The sequence below is a fragment of the Symphalangus syndactylus genome, chromosome 23, assembly GCF_028878055.3.
Source record: "Symphalangus syndactylus isolate Jambi chromosome 23, NHGRI_mSymSyn1-v2.1_pri, whole genome shotgun sequence".
NCBI classification, from domain to species: domain Eukaryota; kingdom Metazoa; phylum Chordata; class Mammalia; order Primates; family Hylobatidae; genus Symphalangus; species Symphalangus syndactylus.
In genome coordinates this window covers 17,412,000-17,425,007 of record NC_072445.2, presented here as the reverse complement: position 1 = coordinate 17,425,007, position 13,008 = coordinate 17,412,000, and the positions used below count along the sequence as shown (strand labels likewise).

Below are 13,008 nucleotides of genomic sequence, written 5' to 3'. Positions count from 1 at the left end.
GGGCCATAGTGACCCAAGATTTTAAAGCAAGAAGAACCAGTGAAATTATCTCAAGAAACAAATGTTAACCTAAAGATAGGTCTAGATTTTACTAGATGATTTTGTCTATATTTGAATGTAGCATGTCCGTAAAAGTTATGATAAAAAAAAAAAATGAATCACTTACCCATTCTTCTCCCCAAAATGACTCTGGAGCTGGGATTCAGTGAACTGGGTCAGTTCACCCATGTATTCTATCCCTAGGATCTCAATGACAGAGGCCCCTAGCTTTCCTCCAAGACTACGGCTGATAACAAAGGAGACAAAGAATTGATAGGTCACATCATAAATATCTAATTAGCAGCAAACATAAAGATATTCTACTTTGTAACTAGCTCTCCAAAAGGTTCAGGACAAATGAGAGCATATATTCTTTTTTTTTTTTTTTTTTTTTTTTTTTTGAGACGGAGTCTCGCTCTGTCCCCCAGGCTGGAGTGCAGTGGCGCAATCTCGGCTCACTGCAAGCTCCGCCCCCCGGGTTCACGCCATTCTCCTGCCTCAGCCTCTCCGAGTAGCTGGGACTACAGGCGCCCGCCACCACGCCCGGCTAATTTTTTTGTATTTTTAGTAGAGACGGGGTTTCACCGTGGTCTCGATCTCCTGACCTCATGATCCGCCCGCCTCGGCCTCCCAAAGTGCTGGGATTACAAGCGTGAGCCACCGCGCCCGGCCCGAGAGCATATATTCTGAGAATTCAGTTACTCTGGGAGTTAGAATTTGAGAAGAAGATTAACAATAACATAACCAAAAAGTTAAAGTCCTTGATTAACTATCAAGTAAAGTGCATATAAAACTTTCAATTGTACAACACCTGCTGTCCTGTTTGGGGATTAAAATCCCAAACACAAAATAAATCCCTTCCATGGCTAAAACTTTACTTAAGAATATATAATCTGGCCGGGCACAATGGCTCACACCTATAATCCCAGCACTTTGGGAGGCCAAAGCGGGAAGATTGCTTGAGTCCAGGAGTTTGAGACCAGCCTGGGCAACAAAGTAAGACCCCAACTCTACAAAAAAAATTAAGGCCGGGTGCAGTGGCTCACTCCTGTAGTCCCAGCCCTTGGGAGGCCAAAGCGAGTGGATCACCTGAGCCCAGGAGTTTGAGAACAGTCTGAACAACACGGCGAAATTCTGTCTCTACAAAAAAATACAAAAAAATTAGTCAGGTGTGCTAGTATGCAGCTGTAGTCCCAGTTACTTGGGAGGCTGAGGTGGGAGGATCACTTGAGCCCAGGAGGCAGAGGTTACAGTGAGCCGAGATTGTGCCACTGTACTCCAGCAAATTAAGTGGGCATGGTGGCATGTGCCTGTGGTCCCAGCTACTTGGGAGGCTGAGGCAGGAGGATTGCTGGAGCCCAGGAGGTTAAGGCTGCAGTGAGCTCTTAACTGTGCCACTGCACTCCAGCCTGGGAGACAGAGCAAGACTCTGTCTCAAAAAAAAAAAAAAAAAAAGGAATACACAACCTAAATATAAACAGTCAGCTGGGCACAGTGGTTCATGCCTGTAATCCTAGCACTTTGGGAGGCCAAGGCAGGCGGATCATTGGAGGCCAGGAATTTGAGACCAGCCTGGCCAAAATAGTGAAACCTCGTCTCTCCTAAAAATACAAAAATTAGTCGGGCGTGGTGGCATGCAGCTGTGGTCCCAGCTACTCGGGAGGCTGAGGCAGGAGAATTGCTTGAACCCAGGAGGTGGAGGCTACAGTGAGCCAAGATCGTGCCACTGCACTCCAGCCTGGGCAACAGAGCGAGACTCGTCTCAAAGAAAAAAGTCAAAATTCTTTAGCCCAGCCTTTGAGGCTCCCTGTAATCTGTCTTTAAACCATCTTTTCAGTCTATTTCCATTATCTTCCTCAATATGGTGCAGCTAAACTACTTTAGGTCCCAGTTCACTGAAAATATCTCATACTTTCCCCTCTTTCTGCTAAAAAGTTCTCCAAATCAGTACTGTTTTGCTGTTTTTGTCTGACTCTCCAAATTGTGCCAAATCTCAAAACAAAATCCCATGCCTTTTTATAAATCCATCTCCAAATACTCCCTTCTTTTGTGAAGTTTGTTCTACTGCACAATTCATTTATCAATTATGCAGTCTTATGACAGCACTTTTACTATTGCTTTTTACTTTGTCCTTTCTACAATATTGTAAGTCCTTGTCAAGGCCACACAACTGGTAGGCACAACCTGTTCATTTGACTTGGCTTCTTCTCTAATGCCTACTTTGAGAGCTGAAATTCAGCAGCCCTGAACACCTTGATTTGCTATTAGAGGAAAGAAAAGAAGTAAAATTCCTCTTTGTTACTTAACAACAGACTTAAATAAAAAAGTCTAGAGGGAAGTTAAACATATAGCTAAAACTTGGTTTATTATTTTTATTTTTTTATATTTTTTTAAGATGGAGTCTTGCTCTTGTCACCCAGGCTGGAGTGCAAGGGCGCCATTTTGGCTCACTGCAACCTCCGCCTCCTGGGTTCAAGTGATTCTCCTGCCTCAGCCTCCCGAGTAGCTAGGATTACAGGCACCAGCCACCACGCTCAGCTAATTTTTGTATTTTTAGCAGAGACAGAGTTTCACCATGTTGGCCAGGCTGGTCTCGAACTCTTGACTTCAGGTGATCCACCTGCCTCGGCCTCCCAAAGTGCTGGGATTACAGGCGTGAGCCACCGCATCCAGCCTATTTATTTATTTTTTATAGAGATGGGGTCTCACAATGTTGCTTAGACTGGTTTTGACCTCCTGGGCTCAAGCAATCCACCCACCCTGGCCTACCAAAAGTGCTGGGACTATAGGTGTGAGCCACCACACCTGGCTCATTTTTTTTTAAATTCAGGATTAAGTATCTGCCACAGATAACCCAGAATTGAAGGTTCAATAAAAGTCTCAGCATGGCTGGACGCAGTGGCTCACGCCTGTAATCCCAACACTTTGGGAGGCTGAGGAGGGCAAATCACCTGAGGTCAAGAGTTTGAGATCTGCCTGGCCAACATGGTGAAACCCTGTCTCTACTAAAATTACAAAAATTAGCCAGGCATGGTGGTGGGCGCCTGTAATTCCAGCTACTCAGGAGCCTGAGACAGGAGAATTGCTTGAACCCGAGAGGTGGAGGTTGCAGGGAGCTGACACCGTGCCATTGCACTCTAGCTTGGGCAACAAGAGTGAAACTCTGTCTCAAAAAATAAATAAATAAATAAAAACAAAAGTCTCAGCGTGTGTTTCAAAACGTTCTGTGTTGTTTTCCTTTTAACTGCCTGGTACCTATTTCCCCTGGCTCCAGTCCTTAATTAGTAACACAAGAAACTACAACCAGAGAGTTTCTACACATGGATAGAAGTGAAATTTAACGTGCTGCCTGAATACTTACATTTTGCGAATGGGCATTTCGCTGAAGAGCTGTGGGACTGACCCATGTGAAACCAGGGTTTGGCGGTTGGGCTTGTTTAGTCCACAGGCCAGTTTTGCCAGGACCTGGAAGCATGCAAAGTATAAAAACCTCATTACTATCAACCCACCAAAGTTGGTGAATATAAACATACACATAACACACACACACACACACACACACACACACACACAGAGCTTAATAGCTGTAACCAATGGTTTCTACATTAAAAAAATAATAATAAAACCAGAAACTCAAGACATCTCTAAAACTTGGTATCCCACAACATCCCCAGTGGGAAACATGACGCAATATCATTATCCTCACTGTTCTTCCCACATCTCTCCCATTCTCAGTTTTCCTCTAGTCATTTTTTCCTTCCCATCTATTCCTACTTCAAGAGGTTTGAAAAGTAGAAACTGCAGGAGCAACTCAAGCAAGATGCATTTCTCAGTGTGTCTATATAAAAATGCTGAAACATACTTGTTTTACCCTATCCCATTTACATTTCTTGATTAATAGCTGGTCCGTTTTGAGTCCCCAATTTAACACAAATTATCATAATTTAGTATCTGTTATAGAGATTGGGCTCAAAACCATCCTCCAATAACAAACACCTTCTTATAAATAACACTTAAAAAATGAAAAAGCTTAAATCCTTGAGAACTCTTTTCTGTTTTTTTTTTTTTTTTGAGACAGAGTCTCGCTCTGTCACCAGGCTGGAGGGCAGTGGCATGATCTTGGCTCACTGCAACCTGCCCCGCACCAGGTTCACACGATTCTCCTGCCTCAGCCTTCCAAGTAGCTGGGACTACAGGTGTGTGCCACCATGTCCAGCTAATTTTTGTATTTTTGGTAGATACAGGGTTTCACCATGTTGGCCAGGATGGCCTCGAGATCTCTCAGCCGGCCTCAGCCTCCCAAGAGAACTCTTTTTTTTTTTTTTTTTGAGACAGAGTTTCACTCTTGTTGCCCAGCCTGGAGTACAATGGCACAATCTCAGCTCACTGCAACCTCCACCTCCTGGGTTCAAGTAATTCTCCTGCCTTAGCCTCCCGAGTAGCTGGGATTACAGGCATGAGCCACCATGCCCAGCTAATTTTGTATTTTTAGTAGAGATGGAGTTTCTCCATGTTGGTCAGGCTGGTCTCGAACTCCCAACCTCAGGTGTTCCACCAGCCTCGGGATCCCAAAGTGCTGGGATTACAGGCGTGAGCCACTGTGCTCAGCCAAGAGAAATCTTTTCTAAGAGTAAAAGCACTTCAATGGCATCATTTTGCAAATTATAAAAATATATTTTTTAATTTAATATAATTTAAAAATTATATTTTTATAATTATGTTTTAAAATATAAAATTATTAAATTCATTAGAGAGATTAAGAACTTCTACTAGGCAATATTTAGTCTGGTTTAAATTACATTGAAGTTATTGTTTCCTTTCCCTTCATCCAACCAGAAAAAAAAAAACACCAAAAGAATTCAGATGGGTAGTTTGGCAACTTTCCTTGTATTGAAGGGAGGAGAAGGTATCAACCAGGGATAATCAGCCACTGCCCAATTACTGAGCTTTGGTTAGAAGGGGATGAAAGTCCTGGGCTCTTGCTACCCTTTATTCATAATTAATCAGAAAACCAGTTATTCTGCTCCTGGATTGTTGAGAATTGTCTGTGTATCCTAAATTAAAATAGTGGTCTAAATTAATAAAATTGTATTATTCCTTTTATTGTTCTCATAAGAAAACAGGGAATAGGCAAAAGCATAAAATACCCAGGCAATTCCACATAACAAGATAATACAAAAATATTCAGCAAGTGGCCGGGCACGGTGGCTCACGCCTGTAATCCCAGCACTTTGGGAGGCTGAGGTGGGTGAATCACTTGAGGTCAGGAGTTCCAGACCAGCCTGGCCAATATGGTGAAACCCCGTCTCCAGTAAAAATACAAAAATTAGCCGGGCATGGTGGTATGCACTGTAATCCCAGCTACTCGGGAGGCTGAGGCAGAATCACCTGAACCCAGGAGGCGGAGGCTGCAGTGAGCTGAGATCAGGCCACTGAACTCCAGCCTGGGCAACACGGCGAGACTCCATCTCAAAAAAAAAAAAAAAAAAAAAAAAAAAAAAAAAAAAAAAACAAAAAAAAAAAAAATTGGGCAAGTGAAAATAAAAGAAATACATTAATGTATATAAGCTCAAAGACTAGCCTCCTTTTTTCCACAAACGGTTCAGTCATTAAGGAAATACTGTCATCTCTCAATATCTGCAGGGGATTGGTTCTAAGACCCCCAGTGGATACCAAAACCCCAAGTCCCGTATATAAAATGCTCAAGTCCCATATTATAAAATGGTGTAGTATTTGCATATAACCTTTGTATATCCTTCTGATACTTTAAATCATCTCTTAATTTCTTATAACACCTGTAACGTACAATGTAAATGCTATATAAATTGTTCTTATAGTGTATTGGTTTTTCTTTTTTTTTTTTTTTTTTTTGAGATGGAGTCTTTGCTCTGTCACCCAGGCTGGAGTGCAGTGGTACAATCTTGGCTCACTGGAACCTCCACCTCCCAGGTTAAAGCAATTCTCCTGCGTCAGCCTCCCAAGTAGCTGGGACTACAGGTGCATGGCACCACGTCCGGCTAATTTTATTTTTTTTGTATTTTTAGTAGAGATGGTGTTTTACCATATTGGTCAGGCTGGTCTCGAACTCCTAACCTCAGGTGATCCACCTGCCTCGGCCTCCCAAAGTGCTGGGACTACAGGCGTGAGCCCCCATGCCCGGCCTTCAGCTTGCTTCTTAGGAAAGTACATATTTAATGTCCATTTCCATGTTAAAGAATTACTTATGCTTTGATTTGTGCCTCAACATGAATTTTAAACAGAAATCCATTCAAAGTATATGTGTAACAACTTTTTTTTTTTTTTGGAGACAGTCTCACTGTTGCCCAAGCTGAAGTACAGTAGTATGATTTCGGCTCACTGCAGCTTCAACCTCCTGGACTCAGCTGATCCTCCCACCTCAGCCTCCTGAGTAGCTGGGACTGTAGGTGTACACCACTACGCCTGGCTAATTTTTTGTAGAAACTGGGTTTCAACATGTTCCCCAGGCTGCTCTTCAATTCCTGGGCTCATGCGATCCACCCACGTAGGCGTGCGCAACTGCACCCAGCCTATGTGTCATTTCAATGTCCCGCTGTCCCTACTGTATTTGACTAAGGATATCAATGTTTCTCTTTGAAATCTACTATTAGTCTTCACCTTATTGTGTGAAATTCCAGCTGAACACTGAAAACCAGTCTCCCTCTCTATGGCTGCTCTCATTTCCTCCACAATCACTGCTCCCACGGTGAGCTGCAGGTCTGGGGAGGTGAGGTTATCAATCTGAAGAGAATCAAGCCATTGAAATAAGCCTTGTTTTCGCATCCCCTCTGAAATGAAGAAGTCACATTTAGACATTTAAAAAATTATTTATTTAATTGTGCTATCTAATGTAGAAATGCTTAGATTACAGGTATTTAGACATATAAGTTTTCACAAAAAAATGGCAGCCAGTTTAGAAGACTAATTATAAGAGAGATCAATTTCTCCTTCAGAGTGTTCCCACAGCTTAGCTTCAGCATAGGCTGAATTTTACAGTGCTAATGTAAAACAAATATTTTGTATTAATATCGTCTTTCATGAGCAATGATTTTTTTTTTTTTTTTTTTTTTTTTGAGACGGAATCTCGCTCTGTCGCCCAGGCTGGAGTGCAGTGGCGCCATCTCGGCTCACTGCAAGCTCCGCCTCCCGGGTTCACGCCATTCTCCTGCCTCAGCCTCTCCGAGTAGCTGGGACTACAGGCGCCCGCCACCACGCCCGGCTAATTTTTTGTATTTTTAGTAGAGACGGGGTTTCACTGTGGTCTCGATCTCCTGACCTCGTGATCCGCCCGCCTCGGCCTCCCAAAGTGCTGGGATTACAAGCGTGAGCCACCGCGCCCGGCCTATGAGCAATGATTTTAAAACACATTTTTGGCCAGGCACGATGGCTCACGCCTGTAATCCCAGCACTTTGGGAGACCAAGGTGGGCGGATCACCTGAGGTCAGGAGTTCAAGACCAGCCTGGCCAACATGGCAAAACCCCGTCTCTACTAAAAATACAAAATTAGCTGGGGGTGGTGGTGCAGGCCTGCAACCACAGCTACTCGGGAGGCTGAGGCAGGAGATTCGCTTGAACCCAGGAGGCGGAGGTTGCAGTGAGCCGAGATTGTGCCACTGCACTCCAGCCTGGGCAACAGAGCAAGACTTCATCTCAAAAAATAAATAAATAAATAAATAAATAAATAATATAAATGTAATGTAAACACATTTACCTCCCCAGTTCTCTTGAATTTTCTTTCTCCTACTATATTTAACCACTTGAACATCTTTTCCAAGAATATTTTTTTCAATTAGAAAATATTCAGAATTAACTCAAGCTTCAATATAAGCTTTAACATTTACATGTTTTTAGAGGTGGATTCCAGCTGAGTAACTTAAAATCCACTCCGAGGCACTAGATTTATTCCCTTGATAAGCTGTTTTAAGTTAGATGTTGCTTGGGACTTAGGACCTTGAAAATATCTTACTCTGTGTACATACAAATCTTTATCTCTATCCCCAAATGTACACTCTAATCCCTTAGCTCTACCTCCCTACAGAAGAACTTTTCTTGAATTTTTAATTATAGTTTCCAACTAAACATAACTAAAATCAAACTTTGTCTTTGTCTTCTCAAATGTTCTGTCCCAACCAACTCCCTATTTCTATTAAGGGCTTAAAATCCACATTAATATTGGCTTATTTTCTCTCTTTCATTCCTCATTATGCAGCCATTTAGTCAACAAAGCCTATTTTAAAATATTTCACATATCCATTGCAACCCACCACCCTATTTTATTCAGGTTTTCTTTATTCTTTTTTTTTTTTTTTTTGAGACGAAGTCTCACTCTGTCACTCAGGCTGGAGTGCAGTGGCACGATCTCGCCTCACTGCAAGCTCTGCCTGCCGGGTTCACACCATTCTCCTGCCTCAGTCTCTCAAGTAGCTGGGACTACAGGCGCCTGCCACCACGCCCGGCTAATTTTTTGTATTTTTAGTAGAGATGGGGTTTCACCATGTCAGCCAGAATGGTCTCGATCTCCTGACCTTGTGTTCTGCCCGCCTTGGCCTCCCAAAGTGCTGGGATTACAGGCCTGAGCCACTGCTCCCAGCAAGCTCTTATTCTTTAACTCTGTTCTTCTTTCCTTTGCTTAAACACATCTATACTTTAGGGCTTATGGCAAGTTTATCTATCATGAAGTCCTCTCCTTCAACTATTCTAGCTAGCTTTCTAGTACCACATTAAAGTCCTTTACCTTTTATCTATAATACGAAGTAGACATAATTGTTTTATTTTTTGAGACAGAGTCACACTCTGTCATCCAGGCTGGAGTGCAGCGGCATGATCTTGGCTCACTAATATATACTAGTATATATTTTAAATGTAAATATTTTAATGTAAATATTTTAAATATAAATATTTTAAATAAACTAGTATAAAGTTTTTAAATGATGGATATTTTGATAGTATTCATTGTTCTTAATATGTGCAAGCCTTGGTGTTTCAGGAAAATAGGTAATTAAAAAAAAAAGAAAAATACATGCAAGCCATTGTGCTGAGGAACTTTATTTTATTTATTTATTTTTGAGACAGAGTCTTGCTCTGTTGCCCAGGCTGGAGTGCAGTGGAGCGATCTCGGCTCACCACAAGCTTTGCCTCCTGGGTCCACGCCATTCTCCTGCCTCAGCCTCCCGAGTAGCTGGGACTACAGGCACCTGCCACCACGCCCGGCTAGCATTTTTTTCTTTTTTTAAAATTATCTGTTTTCCTGAAACACCAAGGCTTGCACGTATTAAGAACAATAAATACTATTAAAACATCCATCATTTAAAACAATTTATACTAGTATATTTAGCTTTGGGAAACAAAAATATGAATAATTTACTGAATTGTATGACTTTCTGGAACTTTTTAAACAGTTAGAGCTAAATTTTCTCTGCTTTAGATTTTTTTCATCATTGCTTTCCCGGATTGGGTAATGTTGCAATCCTGTGGCAATGTAGATTTTTAAATTTAATCCTTTATCTGTATTAACTGAACAGGACCACAGAAGATAAGCGGAATTCCCTTATTTCCCTACAATGCTTTTTACCTTTTGTCTAATTGATAAGAAAAATCTATAAAATTTTTGTTTTTCTTTAATACCATGAAATGGACTACAGGAAATACTTCAGGTAGTCTGGTGTTAAATGCCCATGAAAGCTGAGAAAGAACTTTTTTTTTTTTTTTTTTTTTTTTTGAGACGAGTCTCACTCTGTTGCTAGGCTGGAGTGCAGTGGCACAATCTCAGCTCACTGCAACCTCTGCCTCCCGGGTTCAAGTAATTCTCCTGCCTTACCCTCCCGAGAAGCTAGGATTATAGGCGTGTGCCACCACACCCAGGTAATTTTTGTATTTTTAGTAGAGACAAGGTCTCACCATGTTGGCCAGGATGGCCTCAATCTCCTGATTCGCCCGCCCTGGCCTCTCAAAGTGCTGGGATTACAGGCGTGAGCCACCGTGCCCAGCCAAGAGTTTTTCTTGTTGAATTATCTTGGCACCTTTGTGGAAATGAATTGCCACCACACACACCCCGGCCTGAAAAGTGGGGATCTACTTGTATACTTTCTATTCTATACCATTGATCTATGTATTTTCTCACACCAATACCAAACCTCCCTAGTTACAAATTTATAGTTAAATCTTGAAATCAGGTAGTATGTCTTCCAACTTAGTTCTTTTTCAAAGTTGTTTGGCTATTCCACATTCTTTGCATTTCCATACAAATTTTAGAATCAGTTTGTCAATTTCTGCGGCATTTTGGAAGGGATTGCAATGAATCTATACGTCAATTTGGGGAGAATCGAGCAGTAGTAAGATTTAGTCTTTTGATACATGAGGATAGTATAGTCTTTCCATTGAATTTTATAATCTTTAATAATAATTATATGATCATTATAAGATAAAGCCAGACACAGTGGCACATGCTGATAGTTCCAGCTACTTGAAAGGCTCAAGTGGGAGGATCACTTGAGCCTATGAGTTCACGGGTAACACGGGCAACACAGTGAGACCCCATCTAAAAAATAATTAAATTATTATAAAACTGTTTTGTAAGGCCAGGTGCGGTGGCTCACACCTATAATCCTGGCACTTTGGGACGCTGAAGTGGGAAGATTGCTTGACGCCAGGAACTCAAGACCAGCCTGAGCAACATAGTGAGACCATGTCTCTGTTTTAAAATAATAAAGAAATGAATTAAGAGAAAACAAAGGGAAAAGAAAAGGTCCTTAGCTAACAAACCAGTTACAAAATGGCAATGATGGGAAAGTTTTCACCTTGGCAATTTCTGAGAAGTACTTTAAGTAAGTCTTACTACTTAAACTTTACACACGAATAACTATTTTAGAAAATACAAGGCCGGGACCGGGCGCGGTGGCTCACGCCTGTAATCCCAGTGCTTTGGGAGGCCGAGGCGGGTGGATCACGAGGTCAGGAGATCGAGACCATCCTGGCTAACACGGTGAAACCCTTTGTCTACTAAAAATACAAAAAAAAATTAGCCGGGCGTGGTGGCAGGCACCTGTAGTCCCAGCTACTTGGGAGGCTGAGGCAGGAGAATGGCATGAACCCGGGAGGCAGAGCTTGCAGTGAGCCGAGATCGTGCCACTGCACTCTAGCCTGGGTGACAAAGCGAGACTCCATCTCAAAAAAAAAAAAAAAAAAAAAAAAAAAAAAAAGAAAATACAAGGCCGGGCGCGGTGGCTCACGCCTGTAATCCCAGCACTTTGGGAGACCAAGGCGGGCAGATCATGAGGTCAGGAGATCGAGACCATGCTGGCTAACACGGTGAAACCCCGTCTCTACTAAAAAAAAATACAAAAAAATTAGCCGGGCGTGGTGGCGGGCACCTGTAGTCCCAGCTACTCCGGAGGCTGAGGCAGGAGAATGGCGTGAACCCAGGAGGTGGAGCTTGCAGTGAGCCAAGATTGCACCACTGCACTCCAGCCTGGGCGACAGAGCAAGACTCCGTCTCCAAAAAAGAAAAAAAAAAAGAAAGAAAATACAAAGTTGCAAATGCAGGCGGGCTGAGCATGATTGCTAGCTCTTAATACATTAAGAGGCAAGATGGAAAAGTTGATGGAAAGCTCAGTGTCAAGGTATTACAAATACCTGGCCTCTTTTCTTAGATTTGAAATATATTGTATCCATGAAAAATGATTTCTGGAAGGTTATATCCACTTAGATCAGCTAATTTGTTATCAGGTTTTTGTGGTTGCACACATCAAAGATTCAGGAATATGATATAAAATATTTCCTAGACATTGCATTGTTCTGAACATTACATATAATAAGATGCTGGCACTGCATCTGGGAGCTTAATATTTAAGTTGGACATACTAATGCAATAGACTCAAGACATACAGAAATAGACTTCTCTATAAACATGGGCATTTTTAATAAAAAAAAATGTACATAGGTAAGAAAAGTAAGTACAGAAGAAAGACGAACACGTCCATCTGAGTTAACATTCAACTACCAAGGAAGGTATATACCATCTTCAGCCAGAGATAATAGAATGCTTCAACAATGCTCTGCAGCAAAAACCAACATAATGTGTAAGACTATCTCTAATTCAAAGGTATGTGGATTTCAGAGGGTTTGTGAATCTCCTGAAAACTGCATGCAAAATTGTCTTATGTATAGATACAAATTTTTCGGAGGCAAGCAAGGGTCTATAGCTTTCAACAAATTTTTAAGAGTATGTAATTCTCAAAAAAATTTTAAAGAGCCACAAATTCAAAGCATTATAAAACCAATTCCAAATATTAAAAAAAAAAAAAATCAGGCTGGGTGCAGTGGCTCATGCCTGTAATCCCAGCACTTTGGGAGGCCAAGGCAGATGGATCACTTGATGCCAGGAGACCAGCCTGACCAACATGGCGAAACCCCATCTCTACTAAAAATACAAAACTTAGCCAGCATGGTGGCATATGCCTATAATCCCAGCTACTCAGGAGGTTGCGGCATGAGAATCACTTGAACCCTGGAGGCAGAGGCTGCAGTGTGCCAAGATCTCACAACTGCATTCCAGCCTGGGTGACACCAAAAAATCAGTGTTGCATGTGAAAACTAAAAAAAATAAAGTTATGTAATAAGATGTGGTACAGAAAGGTAAGACCAAAGAACACCTTTCTTATGATAATTAAATTTCTGACTCTGGTCCCAGAATAATTAATATATCAAATATCAAAAGCTTATGTACCATGATTTTGCTTCCTCTATAAGTGGCACATCTTTATTGTCCATTATATTTTTTCCAAAGAACTAAAGGATCTGCAGCCTCTAGCATGACATACTTTGCATTATCAGGATCGGAAAATAATTCCTTAAGTCACAAGCTTCCCTGGGCAGTTTTACTACTACCCTTCTGCACAACACATTAAAGGCATATCATACAATTGTTCAGCAGCAAAAGCAAAGTTTACGTG

The 13,008-nt window shown here is 41.7% G+C and overlaps 1 protein-coding gene across 4 annotated transcripts in view; it reads right to left on the bottom strand.

Moving 5' to 3' along the window:
• POLH (DNA polymerase eta) overlaps positions 1–13,008 on the bottom strand; it is a 38,495-nt gene that overhangs the window by 11,077 nt on the left and 14,410 nt on the right. For all 4 annotated transcript variants that reach the window (XM_055263994.2, XM_055263996.2, XM_063633096.1 and 1 more), the window contains 3 exons: positions 6,676–6,845; positions 3,401–3,504; positions 167–286 (listed from right to left, as the gene is read on the bottom strand). In XM_055263994.2, coding sequence (XP_055119969.1) covers positions 167–286; positions 3,401–3,504; positions 6,676–6,845 — 394 coding nt within the window. The remainder of the gene's footprint in view (positions 1–166; positions 287–3,400; positions 3,505–6,675; positions 6,846–13,008) is intronic.